Source organism: Lolium perenne, chromosome 5 (genome assembly GCF_019359855.2).
Source record: "Lolium perenne isolate Kyuss_39 chromosome 5, Kyuss_2.0, whole genome shotgun sequence".
Classification (NCBI taxonomy): Eukaryota; Viridiplantae; Streptophyta; class Magnoliopsida; order Poales; family Poaceae; genus Lolium; species Lolium perenne.
This window is the reverse complement of record NC_067248.2, coordinates 246,665,128-246,688,990: the sequence shown is the minus strand read 5'-3', so window position 1 is coordinate 246,688,990 and position 23,863 is coordinate 246,665,128. Positions and strand designations below refer to the sequence as shown.

General features: G+C 43.6%; 1 protein-coding gene across 1 annotated transcript; it reads left to right on the top strand.

Annotated features, from left to right (window-relative positions):
* Positions 1 to 20,430: 20,430 nt before the first annotated feature.
* On the top strand, positions 20,431 to 22,026 carry LOC127302557 (homeobox-leucine zipper protein HOX6). The gene is made up of 2 exons (XM_051333027.2): positions 20,431 to 21,179; positions 21,267 to 22,026. The coding sequence occupies exons 1-2, from the start codon at positions 20,835 to 20,837 to the stop codon at positions 21,681 to 21,683; spliced, it is 762 nt and encodes a 253-aa protein (XP_051188987.1). The 5' UTR covers positions 20,431 to 20,834; the 3' UTR covers positions 21,684 to 22,026.
* The last annotated feature ends 1,837 nt before the right edge of the window (positions 22,027 to 23,863 follow it).

Genomic DNA, 23,863 nt, shown 5'->3' with positions numbered 1-23,863 from the left:
TAGTAATTACGTCGAATTTTGTTCAGGATATTATTATCTTATAAAACATGAGCCTCCTCTGCTACATGCCACATGGTGTTGGTTCATTTGGTTTTAGTGTTCTGGTGCTGTAGATGCAATCTTATTATCATTTATATCACCAAATTTACTGTGTGAAGATAAATACTGGTGAATAGTTCAATACTTCTTCTTTTTTAGCATATTTATGATTAGAGATAGATGGGGTTGAAGTTCATACCAATTCAAAGTAGAATGGTGTTGCCGTTAATGTCAATAGTTTGGCTGTCTGAACTACTTGAGTCATCTGTCTTAGAATTGCTACGAAATTGTGTTTATTCATTACATATCTATGCTTAGAATTTTTTGGTTGTGTTATTGTTTCAAACAGGATAAAAGAACATGCAATGCATTATGGGTTTATGCCACTGCTGTGCCAACATGGTGTAATCTCAGAATACCCTAATGTTGCTTACAACCATATTTTTGAATCCTCATAAAATTTCTCCTTGTTTGGTCTCTCCTTTCAATAAGGCTGGCAAGAGTCTAGAAGACACTTCATTTGTTACTATTGTTCCAGAATGCCAAATTTAGTACCTTTAGTTTTATAATAAACTCCCATAAAAAAAGTTTTCTAATAAACTAATTTCAGTTTCTGCTATTTCTGTAGACTGATAGTAACTATTGATTTTGTGTGTTGCACGTTTCAATGGGCTGTAGTTACATCTGCCTCGATTGATGTGGAGCTAAGATACATGATTTCCTTCTCCAGCTATCCACTTGAGCTCCTGATACTGTAGTGTTTTTTTTTTTCCTCTGCATAAGTGCATGACAGTTGTCTTTCAGCAACTATTACCATAAAACGTTATCTAAATGTATGTCAGTGACCATGGGCAATCTAGAACTAGGACAAATGTTAATGTAAATGCCCTTAAGGAACAGATCGTGTAGGGATATGAAAGAAACTGAATTATGTTTAACACATTCTACAGTAATTCAGAATGTCAAATGATAACATTCTTATCCACCTTTAGCGCCACCTTAAAGAGTTGTACTTCTTGATGTAGCTACCATTGTTGGTTACTTAGATGATTCCTCCAGTTAGATACTATTTGTCAGAATTGTAGTTCTTGATTTTTGAATATATATGTCTAGTGATCAATACTACAAGGAATGCTGAATCACTGTAGTAACATTGAGAGGGTCTCCATCAGACCATCACTTGGTCAGCTGATCGATTAACCAGTTCAATGCTACTTTTGGTAGATTGAAGAATTACTTGGCAATTTGACCGGCATTCATAATGAAGTGGAGAATCGACTGGTGAGGTGTGAGGACAAATATTTTTGCACTGGGTGTCTCAAATAAATCTGGGATCATTTGGGCATACTTAAGAGTTATTTTAGGTCATACTTGGAGGGTTCTTTTTTGTGGGTATACTTGGAGGATGTTGATGATAGGTCTCCTGCAATTTTCTGTCTTGCTGGATGTTCTGCATCTGTTTTCCCCTTCACCGTGCCCCTATCTGGATGAAGTCAGGTTGCCTGTCAGGTAATGGATCATAGATCGATGAGCAGTGTGACTGACCATGACAAGTGAGCGGCCAGAAGATTTTGTACCCCGAGTAAGTCTGTTTCTTCTTGATCGAACTTCCTGTAGACCAGTTCAATGCTAGTTTTGGTAGATCAAAGAATTGCTTGTGGAGACAGAGTCACATTAACACACTGATCATGTAGACCATTTATCGGAGCAATCCCTATACAACCCTGTTGTACTCATTAATACTGGAGACAGAGTCACATTAACACACTGGCGCTAGTGTAGTCTTGGATGTGAAATGAACAGTGTCCAGTTAGCCAGGGGAGGCTGTTAGAAGTATTCAGATTTCTTTCAAATACTGGGCTAGAAGACAGTGTCCGAGTCTCTGAGAGCTCCGTTGGTCACGGATACCAGTGGATCCACCCGGTTGGATGGGAGCCCACGCTGACTGTTGCTCCTTCATTGCCACGCTTGTCCTGGTCGACCAAACCACCCGTTCCTGGTCCTGTCCGGAAGGAAGGATCAGGACGCACAACAGTGCTGTTCTTGTTACCAAATTCACTTGTTGCTGTTACAGATGAGGATTGCTAGGTCCTTCAAGTTTATCCGGTTCTGATGGGCTAAAAGCTATGCCATTGCAGTCATGCACTGCAAGAAGTAGTGCCTCGTTGTCCACGAAGCAAAGGGAAAACCTCATCACGGTAGGTCAATTAGAACTACTGAAACCATAGCAACAAGCCGACCAAACCAACCACGCACAAACCTTCGGGTGACCTTGGCTCGGTACCAACAAGCCGCAACTTGGCCTTTGTTTTTGCGGGTCGCAACTTGGCCATTTTTTTTTTTTTTTGAAACGGAGGCAAAAGCTTTGCCTCATCCATTAATTAAGAAGAGGGTGTCCGGTTTTTAGGAGAAAACCGGGCAAAAACCTACAACAACCAGGCCAAGCCCGCACAAGCAACACACCCACATAGACCACAACGCGACCCCAACAAACACTCAACACGACACTCCAACACCGCGTCGAAGAAGACATGCCACAGCAATGGGAGGCACCCGTCAACCAACCTCGGATCCCTGGAAGGCAACGACCAAGGTGGCGAGAAACTCGGAAACCTCTCTGGCAACGATAGCTCCGGGCACCACTGGCAACAACCCCGACTTAGCAACCATATCATCAATATGAGCCACCTGTCTGCCGGACTCAGCCGAGGAAGAGACTGCGGCGTCAACATTACCACACCTCTTAGGGACAAGTGCCTGACACGGTGGAGAAGCCACATCAGAGAACTCGTGTGAGCCGGACCTCACTTCCTCGATGGGAGGAGGCGTAAGCACACCACCAGACAAGACTGCAGCGTCAACATCCGTCGGAGCCGTGACTGTCGAGCTCGCACCATCACAAGGAGAGAAACTACCACGAGGAGAGAAACAACCGTAGAGGTGCTCATCCTCAACTACAGACGACTTCTGCTCAGCGGAATCAGGCGGAGCCAAAGCATGCGCATCCGTTGGCTCCATAGCAACACCATCGTGTGCCAACAACCGCTTAAGCGTTGCCACCTCCTCACGAAGGGGACGGACCACCTCCTCGATGCGGACGTCAACCAGCTGAAGGAGCTCCAAGCGCATCAACGCAACTTGTGACTGAAATAGGGAGTCCAAATTGGCGTCGACCTTGAACTCCCCGCAACACCTAGGAGAGGGACATGGCGGCACCGCTGCACACAACCGCGATTGGGACACGACCTCAGCCCAACTCCGAGACGACGTGGGACGATGAAGCGGAGCGGACGGAGAGTGGCTCCGCTGGAGAGGAGCATGACCATCCGGAGAGCGAGCACGAGTGTCCGGAGAGCGAGAACGAGCGGCAGGACCAGGACGGCGGCAGCGGATGCATCTGAAGGGCTCACGACATGAGCTGACTTGGTGGCCACGCTCGAGGCACCGGAAGCATCTCCCTCGAGCCCAACGCTTGAAGGCGAGGCTGCGCTCAAGACCTTCCTTGCGAAACGACAAGAAGCCATCATGTATCAGCATCACTGCGGTCGCGCTTCTCGGCCCATGCTCGTAGACCTCCGATAATGAATGTTAGTAGCAAGATCGTTAGTTCTTAGCAACAGTTTAGGTCCTTTGGAATTGCAGGATATTCATTCATCGGAGTTTTGGAGGATTCTAGAAAGACCTTTGAATCAAAGGAATGGCATGTCCAAAGTCTTACGGATTGCATTCCTATACCTCAATCCCATATAGTACAAATCTCAGCATACGCTCTAAGCTCTTATTTGCACTCATTCGTGTACGATTGAGATAGCTTTCCTGTCTTCTTCTAATGTTCCATTGAAATAACTGTTTCTACAGTTTTCTTTTGTTTCGTTACTACGATCGTACTAGCAAAAGCATTCAAATACATTTACCCCCATCGCGTCACTACAAGCAAAGATGTGGCGTATGCACGGTGGATTGGTGCGCGCACAAAACAAAAATAATCGGACGCTACAGTGATTGGCCAGCATGCAAAGAAAGGAAGGGTGGTTCCACTGAAGTGGTGGTAGGCACCACGGTACGGCGGCGCAAAGATGCGTAATGGCGACGGCCTCGCAAGCAACCGCATACACTGTTACAAGATCCCTCTGTAGTTGCTCTAGCACAGTACCGGCATCGATGGAAGGACATAAATAAATACGCAAAGAAGAAGAAGATAGATAAGCACGGCGCGAGCGCGAGCGCGATCGATGGAAGCACCAAGCACTGTAGCGGCAGCATGGACGGACGATCGATGGCGATGGCGATGGCGATGGCCAATGGCGAGGAGAAAGGTGGATATGCCCTAATATAAAGATCGAGGATCAAAATCAAAGCGAGGCCAAAGCCGGGCACTGTTGGAGTGTTGATGGTAGACGGATGGCGCCACAGTGCCGGCGGGGCCGCCGTGCGGATTCCGGCCGCACTCGCGTCGTGGCTGGCCGTGGTACGTGTGTTGCTGGCCGGCTCCTCGCCTCTCGTTGCCGTCCCGCTCCGACCATGCCTGCAATGCACGCCGTGTCTCGAGGCTGAAGCCATGCCGGTGGTGTACTGGTGCCTCGGTCAGCAGTTCGTGTGGTGTCGATGCGTGGCCCGTGACCACTTCTCATGTTTTTCCCTGAAACTTTCGAGATTCGGTCCAGTCAGAAGAATTTGAATCAAGTTCATGTCAATCCCAAAGTTCCGAACAAGCCGTGAGCCCTGTATGTTGACATGTACTGCGAAGAACAGGGGCCATTACGGGCAGTTTTCCCAAATGGGCATAAACCTCACGCTGATGTTTGCTGCAGTCGCATATTACGAATCCTGTCCAAACACTAGTACTACTTCTGTTCGTAAATAGATGCCTTATATTTGTCTAAATTTTAATGTATTTATACACTACCTTTTTTAACAATGGATGTTCCTGTTGTTTCAGTTGGAAAAAGAGAGATAAGATCTGGCTCTACAATCCAACCAATCAAAAATCCGTATGTAAAACAAGCCGTGAGTTCTGCTATGTGACCCGTACACTGCCAAAACTTGACTGAAAAAAGGGTATGTTAGCCGGAACCACATAAAAATGACAATGCTTGCTGCCGAACCAAATTACAGAGACTACCGTCCAAAACACCATCTTCAGGTTCAAGCTGAAGGGAGACACCTCGTCATTTTCGCTGCACAAAAAATGACAGGACACTCAAGTAGGAGCACAGACAGCATTTCATATCGGGTGAAATAATATTCTACGCAGCGATCAGTAGCAGCAGAAGGGCGAGAACTTATCGGGTCAACGATAAGAAGTAACTTGCCGAGACACGGAAACCGTGAATGATACGTGCGTGCGATGGATAAGTGACAAGACAGTAACCGGAAAGGAATCAAACGGGAACAATCAGCAATAGTTAACGTTGGGTCAGTGTCAGTCAGTGGACCTGCGAAAGCGTCAAACTTTGCTGCTGGGCGATCACACGCATCGCCCAAGCAAAACTCGCCAGCGCCACGGGAAAGCGGGACACCTGGATTACATGTGCGACTGAGCGAGTGCACGAGGTCCATTTTTAAAGAGGAGCCGTGGAAAGCAGCTAGGGCAATCCACCTTTCTATATCTATCAGCTTTTGTAGAGTAAACACTAGAGCACTATATTTGGAGGTGGCAATTTGGCTCATAGGAGCAAATGCTCTCATTATATAAAATAATTAAAAAACAATTTTAAAAATGTTAAAAAATTCTGATATAAATTTGTTGGTGTACATCTTGACATTCTATGTTAGTGCACAAATTTTCGTGGAGAAACAACATTTTATATGGCGTGTACAAAAAAGACAAAAAAATATCCTGTATGTAGTCGTGTTATAGCATCAAAACTTGTCTTTTTTACAGGAGCCACAATTATTTTTAGTTTTTTTTGAAAACTTGTGTACCAATATAAAATGTCTAGATGTACATGTAAAAATTTAGTTTAGAATTTTTTGACACTTTGAAATGTGGATTCACATAATGGGAGCATATGCTCCTATGAGCCAAAGTGCATTTCCCACTATATTTTAACTATAGAAGAAGAGAATTGTGTAGACATTTTACGTCGGCCTCTAGACAAGGAAAAACCCCAAGAAGCTAGCGAGCAATGAACATCTTTTTTTTTTTTTACGAAAAAATCACCGATCTATTTATAACCATCACAATTATATGGTAAACTTAAAAAGTAACAAAAATTATAAATAGGTCTTTCGACCACCTAACGGCAACTACACTCACCTAAGCGAGCCGAAGTCACGCCATCTTCCTCGACCCTCCCTCGCTGGAACCGGACAAAGCATGTCGTAGTAGAATTTGTTGTAGTAGATAGACGACAAGTCATGCGCCTAAGGCCACAAAGGACTAACGCACGACAACCATCACAACTAATGAGAACCACAAATTGAACGAGATAGACCTGCAACCACACCAACAAACGCGAAAAGCGGCCGAATATCAAGAGATTTGCCGGACACACAATTCTACGGGCCCTCCGTCGATGCTAAAAGCACCACCGAAGCGGGGAGGTCCCTGGGAGGGCCATATTCTGACTTCAGGATATTGTCGCTGCCTCACTATCTCGAAGAAGACACGGAAACTTCCTAAAAGAAATCGAAAACCCTCCTGCTAGCAAGGGGTCGTGGTCTACCGCAGCTCCAAGTCCCCAACTGTCGCCAGAGGCGTGACAAACGTACAATGTCACTTCCGAGGGGACGTCACACTACCGCAGCTCCAAGTCTTCCACAACATTGTTTTTGTAGGGTCCGTAGCATAGAAAACAAAAAAAATTCCTACCACAAGAACGAACAAAAAGCCAAGATCAAATCTACTACATGCTAGCAACGAGATGGGATCAACATACCCTCAAAGATCCCTAAGCGTTTAATGAGATGGATCTCGTGGATGATGTAGTCGATCACTTGCCGCTCCCAGGAGTGAGTAGAAGATCTCGTCGGTGCCGCAATCAGGCAGCACCCTCCGCACTCGGTCAAACGTACGGTGTTGACGAAGATGCCCTTCTCCCCGTTCCAGCGGATAGCGGAAGTAGTAGATCCTCCTCGGAATTCTGGCAGCACGACGGCGTGGTGACGGTGGTGGTGGAGATCTCCTGTAGGGCTTCACCGTCGCCGTGCGGGAGAGAGGTGGAGGAGGGTGGTGCTCTAGGGTTTGGGGAGAGAGAGGGGTGCGGCCAATGCAGCCAAGGTGTGGCCGGCCAGCCCCCTCTCCTCCTCTTTATATCGGTGGAACACCCAAGGGTCCAAACCTACTCCTCCTAGGAGTCCTAGTGCAAACCTACCATAAAATCAAATAGTCAAACCTAGTCAAAGGTGGACTTGTGGTGGAACTTCCCCCCCCCCTTCCATGTTGGTTGGCCGACCAAGGTGATGGAGTCCACCATGGCCTCCACCTTCCCCATTAGTGAGTCGGCTAGGGTTGGTGGAGTTCCTCCGGGACTCCACCTTCCTTAGTGAATATTTTGGACAGCCCTAGAACCTTCTAGAACATTCCAAACCTCCGATAAAAATCACCGAATTATTCCCAAACTTGGAATTTGACTTTCTATGTATGAATATCATTCTCCGGACCATTCAGGGACTCCTCGTGATGTCCTGGATCCCATCCGAGACTTTGAACAATATTCGGTATCCATCTCATATTCCATATCTACTTAAACAACATCAAACCTTAAGTCACCCTATGGTTCGTGAACTATGCAGACATGATTGAGACACATCTCCGATCAATAACCAATAGCAGGACCTAGATATCCATAATGGCCCCCACATATTGAACGATGAGTTCGTGATCGAAAGAACCATTAACATACGATACCGATTCCCTTTGTCGCGTGATACTTTACTTATCTGAGGTTCGATCATCGGTATCTCCATACCTAGTTCAACCTCGTTACAGATAAGGACTCTTTACTCGTACCGTGATATGACATCCCTTGTGACCTAGTCACATGCTTGCAAGCTAATTGGATGATATTCCACCGAGAGGGTCCAGAGTATACATATCTGTCATTTGGATGGACAAATCCCACTCTTGATCCATGCGCTTCAACTCATACTTACATAACACTTAATGTCACCTTTATAACTGCCCAATTACGAAGCGGTGTTTGATGTCATCAAAGCATCCATCAGGTGCAAGTGATTAACATGATCTCATGGTCAAAGGATTAGGTTACCATTTATCTTAAAGCTCGTAGCAAAAAGAACTTAATGACTTGATCATATGATATGCTTACTATGGGTGTGTGTCCATCACATCATTATCCTAATGATATGATCTGTTATTAATAACGTCCAATGTTCATGATCAGGAAACCATGACCATCTATTAATCAACAAGTTAGTTAAACGAGAGGCTTATTAGGGATTCCGTTTTGTTTACAAAACACACATGTATCAATGTTTCCACTTAATACAATTATAGTGTGGGATGTAAACATTTATCATGAATACTAAGACATAACAATAACCACTTTATTATTGCCTCTCGGGCATATCTCCAACAGTCTCCCACTTGCACTACAGTCAATAATCTAGTTTACATTTGTAATGATCTAGCACCGTGGACTTCTGGTGCTTATCATGCTTTGCTCATGGAATAGGTTTCAGTCAGTGAATCTAAGACACTCAGAATCGTATGTATTTTGCAATTTATGTGCATCTCTACGCATCACTCATTTTTCAAATGAGTCGGCATTAATCGTATATGTTTGGTCTTCTGGTGAAACCTTAATTCCGCGGTCTAAAATATGTTATGAATATTGTCACACACAATATAGCTTCATAGTTCTGAAACTACCGGAACTACACCAAGTTATAAAAGAACTCCTTGACTCAAATACTCTCGATCATTGTAAAAACAATGATATACGCACTCTGCCTTTGTTTGTAGAATCCGTCACAATATTTAGAACTCATCTAAATCTATCGTAGACTTCTTCTATCCCACTGTGCTACCTTTTAATGAAACACTTAGTCTAATTGAGATTGAAATTCATTTTTATATGTGACCAAACTAATATCGGTGCAACACCTTACATCGATTTGTTTGTCATTACCCCATACAAAACTATATATATCATCGGCTCTTCCAAAGCACTCAGGGATATTCTTACTGTTGTCCAATGATCATAACATGAATAATTCTGGTATATGCTCATAACTTTAGAGCACAGGACATCTGATTGTGTACATATTATTCGTGATCCAAAATCACTCATGTGTTTATACTCATTGAGTGTCAAATACACTCAAGTTTTTGTTAAGCCTCCACATGGAGAAGAACACCTTCTTGACGTTTTTATATTGAACTACTTCAATATTTATTCTATGTACTTTGACATAAACTTATTATGCGCTTTAATCTATCTTCATAGATATTGCGCTAAATATGTTCTTAGTACATATCCTTTCAATGAAATTAATTTTTAATGAAACCTTTTAATCACATCAAGTACAAAATTACATCATTTGTTATCAATGATATGCCATCCACATAAAGTATTATAAATATGTATCATCGCTCCCACTTAATTTCTTGCAAATGCAAGCATCTTCATCGTTTCCGATGAAATCAAAACTCTTTGATTATTTCATCCGGTGAAGATTCCAAGTCCGTGATACTCACTTCATCCAGTGAAGTTTGTATACCTATCTAGAATTCTACGGACTAGAAAAACTCTCGGTTGTATCTTGTATACACCTTTAATACACACTTCTGTTAAGGAAATATATTTTTGCCATCCTGCTAACATATCTCATAAAAATGTAACGAATACTAGAATAATCCGCATAGAATATAAGCATCGCTACGGAAGATCTAATCTTATCGCAATCAACTCTTTGAACTTTGTTGTAAACAACCTTTCGACAAGTCGAGATTCTTCAAGGATATTACATCCATGTCCATTAATTTTATAGATCCATTTACTTTCAAAAATTATTTATTCCTTCAGAAGGTTTACTTAGCTCCAAGCTTAATTATAGATACTATCTTGAATTACGTGGCACTTAGCCATTTTAACGGAGTTAGTGTCCATCATAGCTTCTTTGTATGAAGTTGGTTTATCATCGTTCAAAATCAATCCTTTGTCCATAAATCATTTATTTGATCACGAAATAAACCATACCTACAAGATTCAATAGGTACTTCGATATCCATGGCTATAAAACTTTGTAGACATGGGATCCATGAGCGTCGTGGCTGCTTCCGGAACCATTTCTGACGCTGTGCTACTCTACTCATCTTGCTCAGGTTCATCAAAATTATCGAGTTTCATTGTCCCCCACTCAAATATTTCGTGAGAAACAATTTCTTGGAAATAAGCAAGAAACATCGAAAACACTTTTGTCTTTGACTTCATAGTGGAAAAAATTCCCAATTTGTTCTCTGGAAAAACTAATCAAAGACATTTTTCCGATTTTGGTTGTAAACTCATTTTCTTATGCTATGCATTCCAAAATTTAAGAAAGGACTATTAGGGTTTATACCCATTCCATAACTCGTATGGTGTCGTTTCAATGGATTATGATGACGCTCTATTTAGTGTAAAATCGGTAGTCTCTAAAGCATAACCCACAAAAATATAATGACATTATTTTATTTTATTTTACCGTACATCCAACAAGGTTTGGATACGTCTCTCGAATACTCCGTCATAAATATGGTGTTCCGAGAAGCGTGAGTCGTGGAACTATTTCGCAATTCTCTTAGATGTTCGCTATAACTCGTAATTCAAATATATCCACCATGATCAAATCATAGATATTTGACTTTTCCATTACGATGATTTCCACTTCGTGCTAAAATTATTTGAACCTATTCAAATGTTTTAGACTCCTTTATTTTAACCAAACATATCCTCATATATCATCTTGATTCATTGTTGGAATTTTTATGAAGTAGATGAATCTTCCACACACAACTATGCTTAATGAACCATATACATCATTGTGTATGTTTTCACTAAGCTAGTTTCCCGTTCAAGTGCCGTACGATTCAAAATCAAATGACTCCAAAAATCCATTTGCACGGAGTTTCTTCATGCATTCCTTTCTAACATGACCTAAATGGCGGTTCCACAAATAAGTGGAATTATGATCATTTGCCTTATGACATTTTAGCGTTAGTCTTATGCATGTGTGTTTCACCATTAAGATTTATAATAACTTATCCATCGTACATGGAGTACGGTAATAATTTGAACAACTCATTGCTTTCATTTAACTAGAGAAAAATAACAATTATTAAGTTCTTTATAATAAATCTCAAGGGCTAGGTAGAATGCCAATGACGAACACAATAAAAAAATATTTTGTTCCAGACGTGCATTGTTACCATATTTCTTGTCAGTCACTTAGGGCATTGTATTCTTGTATTGCTATGTATTGTATGACACCTCATACAAACCAATATGGTACAAATACCCAAGAATTTCATTGTGTGACCAACCAAAGAATACATTCATAACATGTATATCATCTATATAGCCCTGAGCTAGATTTCTAGTCTTTTTCTTTCTTTCTGCAAAATCTTTTGTAGTTTCTCTTTCGGTTTTTTTCATATTTCAGAAAACACTCAACATTAATAACTTGTAGGCTTGTTGGTCAAATACCAACACCCTTGAATTACGTACTTTGAAGTTGATCATCACATGACAAATGTTCCAGATTTTACTATTAGTATCCTTTTAATGTGATGAAAAATTTCACTCATAATTTTATCCATCAAATCATGACAAATTCATGATGAAGCCACTATGGTTCATATGTGGATACTTGAATAACGTTAGTGCCCAACTAGTTGGAGGATCGAGACGCCTAGCATCTTCAACCTTCGTACATTCCAATAAACTTATGAGTTTATGTACTCTCACTAAATTATATTCTATCATCTTGTAATAAGGTGTTAGATATCACATATATCTCACACCTTGCATATTTCTTAAAAAAAACTTTTCTGCTCCTTACTTTTCAAACGGATTTGAATATCAAGTTTCACGGAGACAAGATATTTTTAGGTACTTAATTGAAAACATTGATCTTTGGATTAGCAATTTGAGGGTTACCAAAAGTTTGCAATAGGACTTAATCATTTCTTGATTCTTTAACAATAAGGTACCAGTCCGTAAAGTTACTTGCCAGATTTAACAGTTTTCTTTATCTCAATTATAAGACTAGCGCATGGTAGATAACAAATGCCCGTTCTACAAAATTAATTCAAAATACAATTCAGAATATGTTCAGGATAGTTATTTCAAGTTCCAATCAAATTACTAGTGAACTCTCACTTAATTCAACATCGATCATAGTTGTTTAGTGGCACACGATCACGTGAGATGACGTAGCTTCAATGGTGAACATCAACATGTTGATCATATCATCCATATAACTCGTGTTCAAACTTTCAGTTTCTTGTGTTCCGAGGCCATGTCTGTACATGCTAGGCTCGTCAAGCAAATCCTACTATTTTCGCGTGTGCAACATGGCTTACACCCGTTGTATATGAGCGTAGAGTCTGTCACATCCAATCATCACGAGATGCTTTAAAACGGCGAACTTTTGCAACGGTGCATACGAGGGGAGAACACTTTATTATCTTGATATTAATGTGAGGGATCATACTATAATGCTACCGTCGCGATCTAAGCAAAATAAGATGTATAAAAAAGATAAACATCACATGCATGGATAATGCGATATTATATGGCCTTTTCTTCTTGTGCATTTGATCTCCATCTCCAAAACACACAAGCATGATCTCCATCATCACCAGCATTGCGCCAAGTTCCATGGCGCCGCTTCATGGTTGTCCACCATCCATAGCAACTATTACAACTACTAACTCATAGTAATGGAATAAAGCTATTACATGGTGATTGACACGCAGGTCAAGAAATAATAAATGCAACCATTAGGCTCCCGCCGATTGCCATATTACAATAAGGATCATCTCATACATCAAATATAAAGATAATCATATAATGGCCATATCACATCACATGCCCCTGCAAAAACAAGTTAGACGCCTCTAAATTTCTTTGCATATTTTATGTGGCTTGGGGCTTTCGAATAAGAACCGTTCTTACCTATGAACAAGATCCACACCGCTGATACAAGTGTTGTCAAGTGCAGATTGTAAATTGGATCTTAACTATGGTGAGAGAGACAGACACCCACAAAGCCACTTATGCAATACAAGTTGCATGCCAAGCGTGGAGCAAGTATCATATACGCAGACATGTAAGGTTATCCCGGGCCGCTTCATCCCACCATCCCGCAAGATGCAAAGTACACGAAAAGCAAACGACAACAAGAGCATCAACGCTCACAAAACCATTGTGTTCTACTCGTGCAACAGATCTACGCATAGACACGGCTCTGATACCACAGTAGGGTTCGTACCATAGAAAACAAAAAAAAATCGTACCGCAAGAACGAACAAAAAGCCAAGATCTAATCTACTAGATGGTAGCAACGAGATGGATCAACATATCCTCAAAGATCGTTAAGTGTTTAACAAGATGGATCTCGTGGATGATGTAGTCGATCACTTGCCGCTCTCAAGGGTGAGTAGAAGATCCCATCGGTGCCGCAATCGGGCAGCACCTCCGCACTCGGTCACACGTACGATGTTGATGAAGACGTCCTTCTCCCCGTTTCAGCGAGCAGCGTAAGTAGTAGATCCTCCTCGGAATCCCGGTATCACGACGACGTGGTGCCGGTGGTGGTGGAGATCTCCTGCAGGGCTTTGCCATCGCTGTGCGGGAGAGAGGTGGAGGAGGGTGGCACTAATGTTTAGGGAGAGAGAGAGGGGTGCGGCCAAGGCAGCCAATGTGTGGCTGGCCAGCCCCCTCTCCTCCTCTTTATATAGGTGGAACACCCAAGGGTCCAAACCTACTCCTCCTAGGAGTCCTAGTGAAAACCTACCATAAAATCAAATAGTCAAACCTAGTCAAAGGTGAACTTGGGGTGGGACTTTCCCTTCCTTGTTGGTTGGCCGACCAAGGTGGTGGATTCCACCATTGACTCCACCTTCCCCTTTAGTGGGTTGGCTAGGGTTGGTGGAGTTCCTCCGGGACTCGACCTTCCTTAGTGAATATTTTGGATAGCCCTAGAACCTTCTAGAACTTTCCAAACCTCCGATAAAAATCACCGGATTATTCCCAAACTTGGAATTTGACTTTATATAAATGAATATTATTCTCTGGACCATTCCGGACCTCCTCGTGATGTCCTGGATCCCACCCGAGACTCAGAACAATATTCGGCCTTCGTCTCATATTCCATATCTACTTAAACAACATCGAACCTTATGTGTGTCACCATACGGTTCGTGAACTATGCAGACATGATCGAGACACCTCTCCGATCAATAACCAATAGCGGGACCTGGAGATCCATAATGGCTCCCACATATTCAATGACGACTTCGTGATCGAAATAATCATTAACATACGATACAGATTCCCTTTGTCGCGCGATATTTTACTTATCCGAGGTTCGATCATCGGTATCTCCATACCTAGTTCAATCTTGTCTAATAAGTACTCTTTCCTCACACCGTGATATGACATCCCGTGTGACCTAGTCACATGCTTGCAAGCTTGACATTTCACCGAGAGGGCACAAAGTATATCTATCCGTCATTTGGATGAACAAATCCCACTCTTAATCCATGCGCTTCAACTCATACTTTCAGAACACTTAATTTCACCTTTATAACCACCCAATTACGAAGCGGTTTTTGATGTCATCAAAGCATCCATCCGGTGCAAGTGATTAACATGATCTCATGGTCAAATCATTAGGTTACTATGTATATGGGTGTGTGTCCATCATATAATTATCCTAATGATATGATCATGTTATTAATAACATCCAATGTTCATGATGAGGAAACCATGACCATCTATTAATCAACAAGCTAGTTAAACGAGAGGTTTACTAGGGACTCTGGTTTGTTTACAAAACACACATTATCAATATTTCCACTTAATACAATTATATCATGGGATGTAAACATTTATCATGAATACTAAGATATAACACTAACCACTTTATTATTACCTCTCGGCATATCTCCAACAGTTTTTATTGATCTCAAATAATAGTTACATCGTTCATGATGATTTGCAAAGCAAAGTTAGTGGTTCATTGACCCAACTACAATCAGATAATGAATCAAAACTAAACCTAGCTATTGCATGAGCTGTGTTGTTTGCTTCCGGTGGACGATGCTCAAACTCCACCTTTCCCACTCAGTGGCACTCACCATAGAATCTGCACAAATTTCCGCTGCTTCATTTCAAAGCCCGTCTTGCCCACTCATTGTATTAATCACTTCAATGAATCACACTTGACTTACTAATTGGCATCCCATATGATTTGCAAGGTTAAGTACAAGGCGTGATGCCATTTCTTCTGATGTTTCCACTGTTGCTACATGTAGTGTCTGATTGGTTGTTCGTATTGGTTTTTCGTGTTTCGTCCCATCGCATGCAGTTTGCATCGGTAGCTACCGTATGAGTGGAAACGTGACTTGAGCTAAATATAGTACTACATTTGGATGCTAACAATCTCACTTGGGTTCGGTTGGAGAAGATGCAGTTCGATTGGTAGGTTGCACGTTGAGGAGGGGTGTGGTTAACACTTAACTAGTTCAATCATAATCACCTCTAATCTGCCTAACTCTTCATTGTTTAGAGATAAGGTCTACTTGGAAAAGATGCGCCTTGATGTTGTGGTTTCATTCCCGTGATCGGTTAGTCGTTTCATCGAAACATTTCAAACTCGGTTTCGTGTTCCTCTTTGACCCTTTGTGGACAAGTTTTGTGAAATTTTCACACACGATCAACCATTTAAAAGTTCCTTCGAGGAGCAGCTTTACCTCACTATTTCACACTACTTTCGTGTTCAATGTATTCGGTTTCGACATTCGTAAATGAGTAGATCTACAACTACGTACAATATATTAGGAAGGTGTAGATATACGAATGTCAAAATGGAAAACTATAAAAACAAAAGTCATGCGCGATAGTGAGATGAACCTGCTCCTCAAAGGAATTTTGAAGATCACGACCAGTTGTGAACGTTTTGACTAAATTCGACCAAAAAAGCTTTAAAGGGAATACAAAATTGCCATTCAAATATTTCATGAAACCAAAAACCGTTCATGAGAATTGATTTGTAGCATCAATACACATTTTTTCGTGTTCAACATATTTTGACCAATCCACCATTTTGTAGACCGGTAAGGATTAAAATGATGCAGATTAGTGGCAAAATTAACACATGGTCGTGTCACTTTAGCCATGAAGGGCCCACTTTTGCGCTCGTAGTAGCCTAGCCACCGAAAAACGGCCGAATCGAGGGTTGTTCTTGGGCCAACTTTTGTTGTGGGCTATCAAATGTTCCGTCTTCGGCCCAAGTGGTGCGAGAAAATGAATTGTGAGCAACCAATAAGGTTTTAGTACACAAGCCCAAAATCACCTTTGCTATCTCTCATGATTGCTCCCACTGCACTTGATTGATCTTCCAAGTTAAAAGGAGTGTGCACATTGAATGAGCCCAAAGGGCCTGGAAACTTCACTATCCAAGCGGTGTACAAGATGTTACCTCAAATAAAAAGAAATTACAATCAAGTCCTTAGACTTTGCATATAGGGCCTCAAAAAGAAAATTTTAAACGCAACCATGTCATTTGTATTCACCCCCTGACCACCGACCTCTAGGTCCAGGCACTAAGAAAACCACCAAGGACAAAACCACTTGGGGTGTAGATAGCAAGGAATCCCGCATCGATCTACCATCAAAATCCTCTGCAATGGCACAATGTCCTATAGGAAGAAAGAGCATGGGAAAATGGTTGACTGGAGGAACACATACCAGTTTGGTTCTAAAAACCATCGCCAAGATAACGGTGATACATCGATGTCGTCGGTTAGGAGCTCTGTCAAACACTTCAACTTGAGGAACACATACCAGTTTGGTTCTAAAACCATCACCAAGGAGCCTAAACTGAAGCTCAGAAACACCAGTCACCGACACCACGGTGACCAAAAGGAGGAGAAGACCCAAGATTCGGGAACCCATACATCCAACCTCCGTTGAAAGGATCTCCTCGAGCTTATTGGCCAAGTTGCAGGATCTCTCAAAAAACAAGGCAAACTCCAACCTCTAGAGCTCGCCAAGAAGGATAAGATCCGGCTTCCTTCAGCATCAACTCAGATGCGCTAGAGAGTTGCTTGAGGCAGCCTTATTTGCGGAGATACTTGCCCCCATGTACTCCAGACGCAACACCACCCACCGGAGTACCGTCGTGAAGACGAAGAAGGTGAACCCGCTCCAAATCTAGCCATCAAGACCTGAAGCCCTACTCCAAGACGACGACATGATGCACATACACGAAACAAGGACAAACCCTAGACTCCAACTATATACATACGACCGTCCTCCATCCCCCATCCCCTCCGTCTAGGCATAAAAAAGGAGTACCGGTGGAACCATGAGAGGCGGGGGAGAATCTCAAGGGGACACACGAGCGAGAGAGGGGAAGGGAGCAAATGAGGCTTATGGTATCCAGCGTGAATGTTTAACTTCACATAGCCCAACCTGGGTTTTGACCATCCTCTCCTGGTAGTGCTCTATGTATTTGGACTAGCCTTTGCATGATTATCTACTATTGCTCGAATGGATATAGTGCACCTTAGTATCGGAGGAACGCCTTCAGCATGGGTAACACATCAACGCGCACACTAGATCTACCATGCATCTATTGGTAACATCTCATGCTTATGAATGTTTGTATAGTTCGGCGTTGCAGTATTGGGTGATTGTAGAAGTAATTCGAGGACCACTAATATCAATCGATCTTCCTGCATAGTGTCTTGTACTATATCTTCCATCCCGAGTTCCTTCCACAACTCAGAGCCTAGTGGCATTTAAAAAATCATGTATAACATATCTTCCGCACATAGATCACATGTCAGGCATTGCCCACTTGTCGGAATATGCTTAGCTCCCAAAAAAATGTTTAAACCTTCAAATGTATTTTTAAACTCCACACTATTTTCTAAATTGGACTATCCAATGTTGTTCCTTGAGCCAAAGCACGACATGTATGCACATTATACTGACGCTTCCATTCAATATAGTACACAGATCAAACCGAGCAAATGCCCAATAGGTTACCATGCCATGAAATAAAGTCTTGAAAGCCATTTAAACTATGAGAGATTTGCAGAATTCTCTTCACATCCAAAGGGTTGAAAATCGATCTAATAAGTGCATCACCCACCGACCTGAGATCGGATCAATCAACTCATTAACATGCGTCCAGACCACGACTCCCCTTTGTGTAATGATCTTTAGACCTAGACTGCTAGTCACCCATAGATCATTCCAGATATTGGTAGAGTCCCTAGTACCAACACGGCATATGCATCCTCTCTTGAAGGTTTGGACTCCACAACATATACTTTGCCCAGTAATCTAGGAGCCCACCTTAGGTCCCGCTTCCAGAATATTACCACGAGGAATTTCCCCTCAAAATTCTAGAGCAAAATGAATCTGGTTCTTCTATTAGTTGTCACACTTGTTTAGTTAGAATTGCTAGGTTTATGGAGTAAAGATCCCTAAAACCCATACCTACTTCCCTCTTCTAAAAACACAACTTCCATCAAGCATACCAATGCATATTCTTTCCTTGCTCATCATCACCCCACCAAAACTCTATATTGCATCACTTATCTTCTTACAAACTCCTTTTGGCGATTTCAAAACATCCATAGCATACAACCGAAAGTGATTGATCAACATATTTCACTAAGATCTCTTTTCCTCCTATAGATAAGAGTTTTCTCTTCCATACTCATACAAGTGTATGAAACAATCACTCCAGTCTTCCACAACAGTTAGTATACCTAGCTAATGAGCCTACACCTTAATGAAAGAACTACTAGATTTGTACAACCAGATATCTGGAAGCGCAAGATCATCGACCTATGGGTAGGTTTTACTCTCTGCATCAAACATACCATGATTTCTCTCCTTACAGACATTTCAGAGGACATAATGAGTTGTCCATTACACTCCCGAGCATTGACCATCGAAGGTTTTTTTTCCATTTGCATTCCACCCTTGAGTTTACAGGAACAAAGTCCAGAAGCCTCAATGGGTTTGGCAAGCCAAGCAGTGCATTGATGTTCTTTAGGATCTCGCAGGTGAACGGAAATTCCTTGCATAGATATGGCACTTTTTCGTTGCGTGAGAGGCATCGGCACACCGGGCTATCCATCCATGGATCCCAAGGTTTTCCGTGGTGAAATCTTTATGTGAAGCACGAGCATGCAAAATTTTGCATTTTGGCATCGGAGGAGCCTTCCAACATTTGGCAGGACGCTTCTAGATCCTTCCTAGAAATTGTGAATCAAAAGTAGATGTAGAAGAGTACTCATTTGAGGTAGTCAAGTTCCAAGTAATGGTGTCTGGGTGGAACTAACGTCGATACGTTAACAGATCCATAGTGCTGACTGAGGTAATAGACACGCAACAATAGACACTCGTCTCTATTTTTAGTTCTTGTTGCATCATTAGATTTTATCTTGTTTGCGATTATGTATAGCTCAAGTGCCCTGTCACACAAGGCGTGGTTCTGATCCAATCACGCCCCTAGTTTCTCATGTTCTTCTTAAACCTGAGATGTCAAGCTTCGGGAAGATATATTCTGGTCAGTGACGTGCAGTCCTTGGGTGATGAAATGGATGCCGATTGCTTGGACATTCTGGTCGTCGAGGAACACGGGCGGTGACTGCACGCATCAAGTAGTTGGGCGTCAGCCCGTAGAAGTTTTTGTAAGCCAACTCTCCGTACGTCTAGGATTATCGTTACCGACGAGGGGGCAAAGATTAGGTCGATCGACCGATGCATCCGCGTTCGGCATGCAGGGCACGCGACGGGTGGCGTGCGCCTCATTACCGCGCGCCCGCTCACCTGGTTCGTGCCACGCCCGGCCCAGCCGTCGCCGTGCCTCTACGCCGCGCGCAGTCGCCGGCCGGTGCAGCGTAGCAAACGAGCGATTCGCCGGAGTAGTAGCAGGAGGATGGTATAGGGGAAGGGGAGGTCACGGTCAAGACGGGACGCGATGGCGCTGCCCACACGACACGTACGACGCGATTCCCCGGGCCAACCAACCAATCCGAACCTCACCTCGCGCACGCAACTCAAACAGCACGCGACACGCGCACGGCGCCGGCTCGGCCTCCCTCCCGCCGCACCAACCGTCTCCTCCTCCTGCTCGGTACATTCGCGCCGCGCGCGGCGCCGTGTGTGGCCGCGCTATATACGTGGCCGCCAGCTCGCTCGCTAGTCGCACAGTAGCGTCGCGTAAGCAGCCAAGCCTAGGCTACCGGCTAGCCGCGCGCTCCCAAGTCTCTGCCCCGCGACAGCGACGCCGGCGGGGCCGCGAGCGCTGGCTATCTATCTGCACCTACAGCTACAGCTTCCTATAGAGAGAGGCGAGGAAGAGGAACGGGGGAGCGCGAGATAGAGAGAGGCCACGCATGCACGCCACCGCGCTCCATTGGCCGCCCCGTTCCCATCACCGTCGATTAAACAACCTGCCTGCTCTAGCCACCCAGCCAGCCAGCCTGCCAGGATCCATCGCCGCAAGCTAAGCTAAGCTAGCCTGCCTAGCTCACCACACCTGCGCGCGCGCGATCCCTTCCACTTCCCTTCCCTCCAGATCGAGCTAGCGTGGCGATGGAGGGGGACGAGGACGGAGACTGGATGATGGACCCGGTGCCGGGCGGCGGGAAGAAGGGCGGCGGCGCCGGGATGATGAAGAAGCGCTTTAGCGAGGAGCAGATCAAGTCGCTCGAGTCCATGTTCGCCACACAGACCAAGCTGGAGCCCCGCCAGAAGCTGCAGCTGGCCAGGGACCTCTCGCTGCAGCCGCGGCAGGTGGCCATCTGGTTCCAGAACAAGCGCGCGAGGTGGAAGTCCAAGCAGCTCGAGCGACAGTACGCGGCCCTCCGGGACGACTACGACGCGCTCCTCGCCAGCTACGACCAGCTCAAGAAGGACAAGCTCGCGCTCCTCGACCAGGTACCTATACGCTTGCTTTTCTATCATGGTGCCGTGCGCTGCCGCAGTGGATGATCGTTGGGTTCTTGCTTGCGTGCGTGCGTGCAGCTGGAGAAGCTGGCGGAGATGCTGCAGGAGCCGGGCCATCGCGGGCGCGGCGACAATGCCAACGCAGGCCCCGGGGAGGACGTGCGCTCGGCTGTCGCCGGCATGAGCATGAAGGAGGAGTTCGTCCTGGACGCCGGGGCGCCCAAGCTCTACTCGGCCTCAGACGGCGGAGGGGTGGGGAAGCTCTCCCTCTTCGGCGAGGATGACGACGACGCGGGGCTCTTCCTTCGGCCCTCGTCGCACCTGCCACCGACGCACGACGGTGGCGGCGGCTTCACGGCGTCGGGGCCGGCCGAGTACCACCACCAGCCGCAGCAGCAGTCGTCGTTCCCGTTCCACTCGACCTGGCCGTCATCGTCCACGGAGCAGACCTGCAGCAGCTCCCAATGGTGGGAATTCGAGTCCCTCAGCGAGTGATCCAGCAAACACAATCGTCGACGATCATGCAACCATGCTGTTCATGCCACAATCTGCAAAGCTTAGAGAACCACTCCATCAGGTTATTCACAAACACGGATACCGAGGATGGAGAAGATGATGATGCAATCGATGGTGGTGGTGTGGTGTGTACATAGCTCGAAGGAATCTCAGGTCTGTCCAGTCCAGACAGGTCCATTCCATCTCGATCAGCAAGCAATTTTTCTTTCCCCTCTTCCTCTTCGTTTGATCTTGTTAATTATTACCACACCGTGTAGTAGACAAAACCAAAACTTATAGAGATGAGATCGAAATTCACATGCAACGACGACATAGCCATGCATCCCGTGTCCGATTAGTTACTTGCAACGCAACATAATGATTGCAACAAGGAAAAGATGGAGACGGAAGTGGAGAGAGTGGAAAGGATGCGCATGCATGTGGATCGATCAAGATTCTTTCACGAGCAGGAGAGTTAGAAAGGAATCGAACAACACACTGGTCACTAGCTATGGTGTCGTGTGTACAGCAGTACGGGACAGTACAGGCCAGGGTGGCACAGATCACAGAACATGGATGCCGCCATTGTTAATATCAACCAAATGGTAAGAGACTCGTCGTGTAGGTCAGCCTAAAAAAAGTATATCATGTATCATCTAAAGAAAGTAGGAGTTTATCATATATGGAATGGAGTAGTGTAGTCTGGTTTTATCCCTAGCCGACCTTGAGGGCTCATTTGATTCATAGGGTTTTTGTAGAGTTGAAATCCTATGAAAGTTTTTTGTTGTTGCAGAAGCTGTTTTGACTCATGAGATCGTATTCCATAAAAACTAATCCAATAGAAACCTTGTAGTGTAATCTGATTTTATCCCTAGCCAATCTTGAGGGTTCATTTGATTCACAGGTTTTTGTAGAATTGAAATCCTATAAATTTTTTTGCAGAAGCTGTTTGATTCATGGGATCGTATTCCATAAAAACTAATCCAGTAGAAACCTTGTAGTGTAAACTTCAAAGAAAAAAGAAGAGTTATTTTTTTATCCCTAGCCAACCTTGTAGTGTAGTCTGGTTTTATCCCTAGCCAACCTTGAGGGCTCACTTAATTCACAGGGTTTTGTAGAATTGAAATCCTATAATTTTTTTTGCAGAACTTGTTTGATTCATGAGATCGTATTCCATAAAAACTAATCCAATAGAAACCTTGTAGTGTAAACTTCAAAGAAAACAAAGAAGCATTATGTTTAACCTCTTGAAAAATTGCTTTGCTGCGATGAAAGAGACTTTCCTTTCATATAGGTTTCAAGAAGACAAGACATCTAAATTCTACATGTTTCATGTTTCTATAATTTTTCTAACCTAGTAATCAAAGTAGCCCTGGATGAAAAAGATGTTTTTTCCTTGGCTTTGGCTAAAACAAATCAAATTTGTTTTTAAAAAATAGAATAGTTAAACAAAACATCCCATGTTTTGTATTTTGTTTTTCAGACTTTCCTAAGAATCTTTCTCGAGAAACTGCAAGATGGATTGATAGAACAAGATTATGGTTTTACCCTTTTAAGAAGCAACATCTATAGACCCATCGTTCATGTGTTCGCCCATGTTCGAGCTTCAACCCTTGTCGTTTCGAGAGGAGTGTGATATCGAGCTTCATATTTTTGTGTTGCACACTCCCAGTTTCAACACAAAATGAGTATGATCACCGAAATGAGTATGGTAGCCAGTTGGAACCAACCCATGAAGTCTTCTCCACCAAAAGATAACCTAGTCGATCATATCCATGAAAATACCTCATGCCCCAACACACACAATCCACTGGAGAAGGCAGGTAAGGAGGTTCGGATAGTACTAGCAAGGATCTCGAGACTATTGTCTCATAGAAGAGGTTGTTTTAACAATACTCAGATGAATGATACATGTCAGATGCCCAACGATAGACCATAAAATCCAGTGATAAGGTATGCCACATCTCTCGACTATTAACTCCGTAGACTTGGGCGTGTTGCCTTAGAGCTAGTGGAGGTCGAGATTTCCCTTATGTCCGTCATCATATGTCTTTTCATGATCGCCTTTTACGGCTCAAGATGAACTTGAACAACTCCAAAATTATCTCAAGAACAGCTCTGCCTGCCGTCGTACGGAAAAATTCTTAACGTCATTAAGCAACATACATAAATAAGGAATA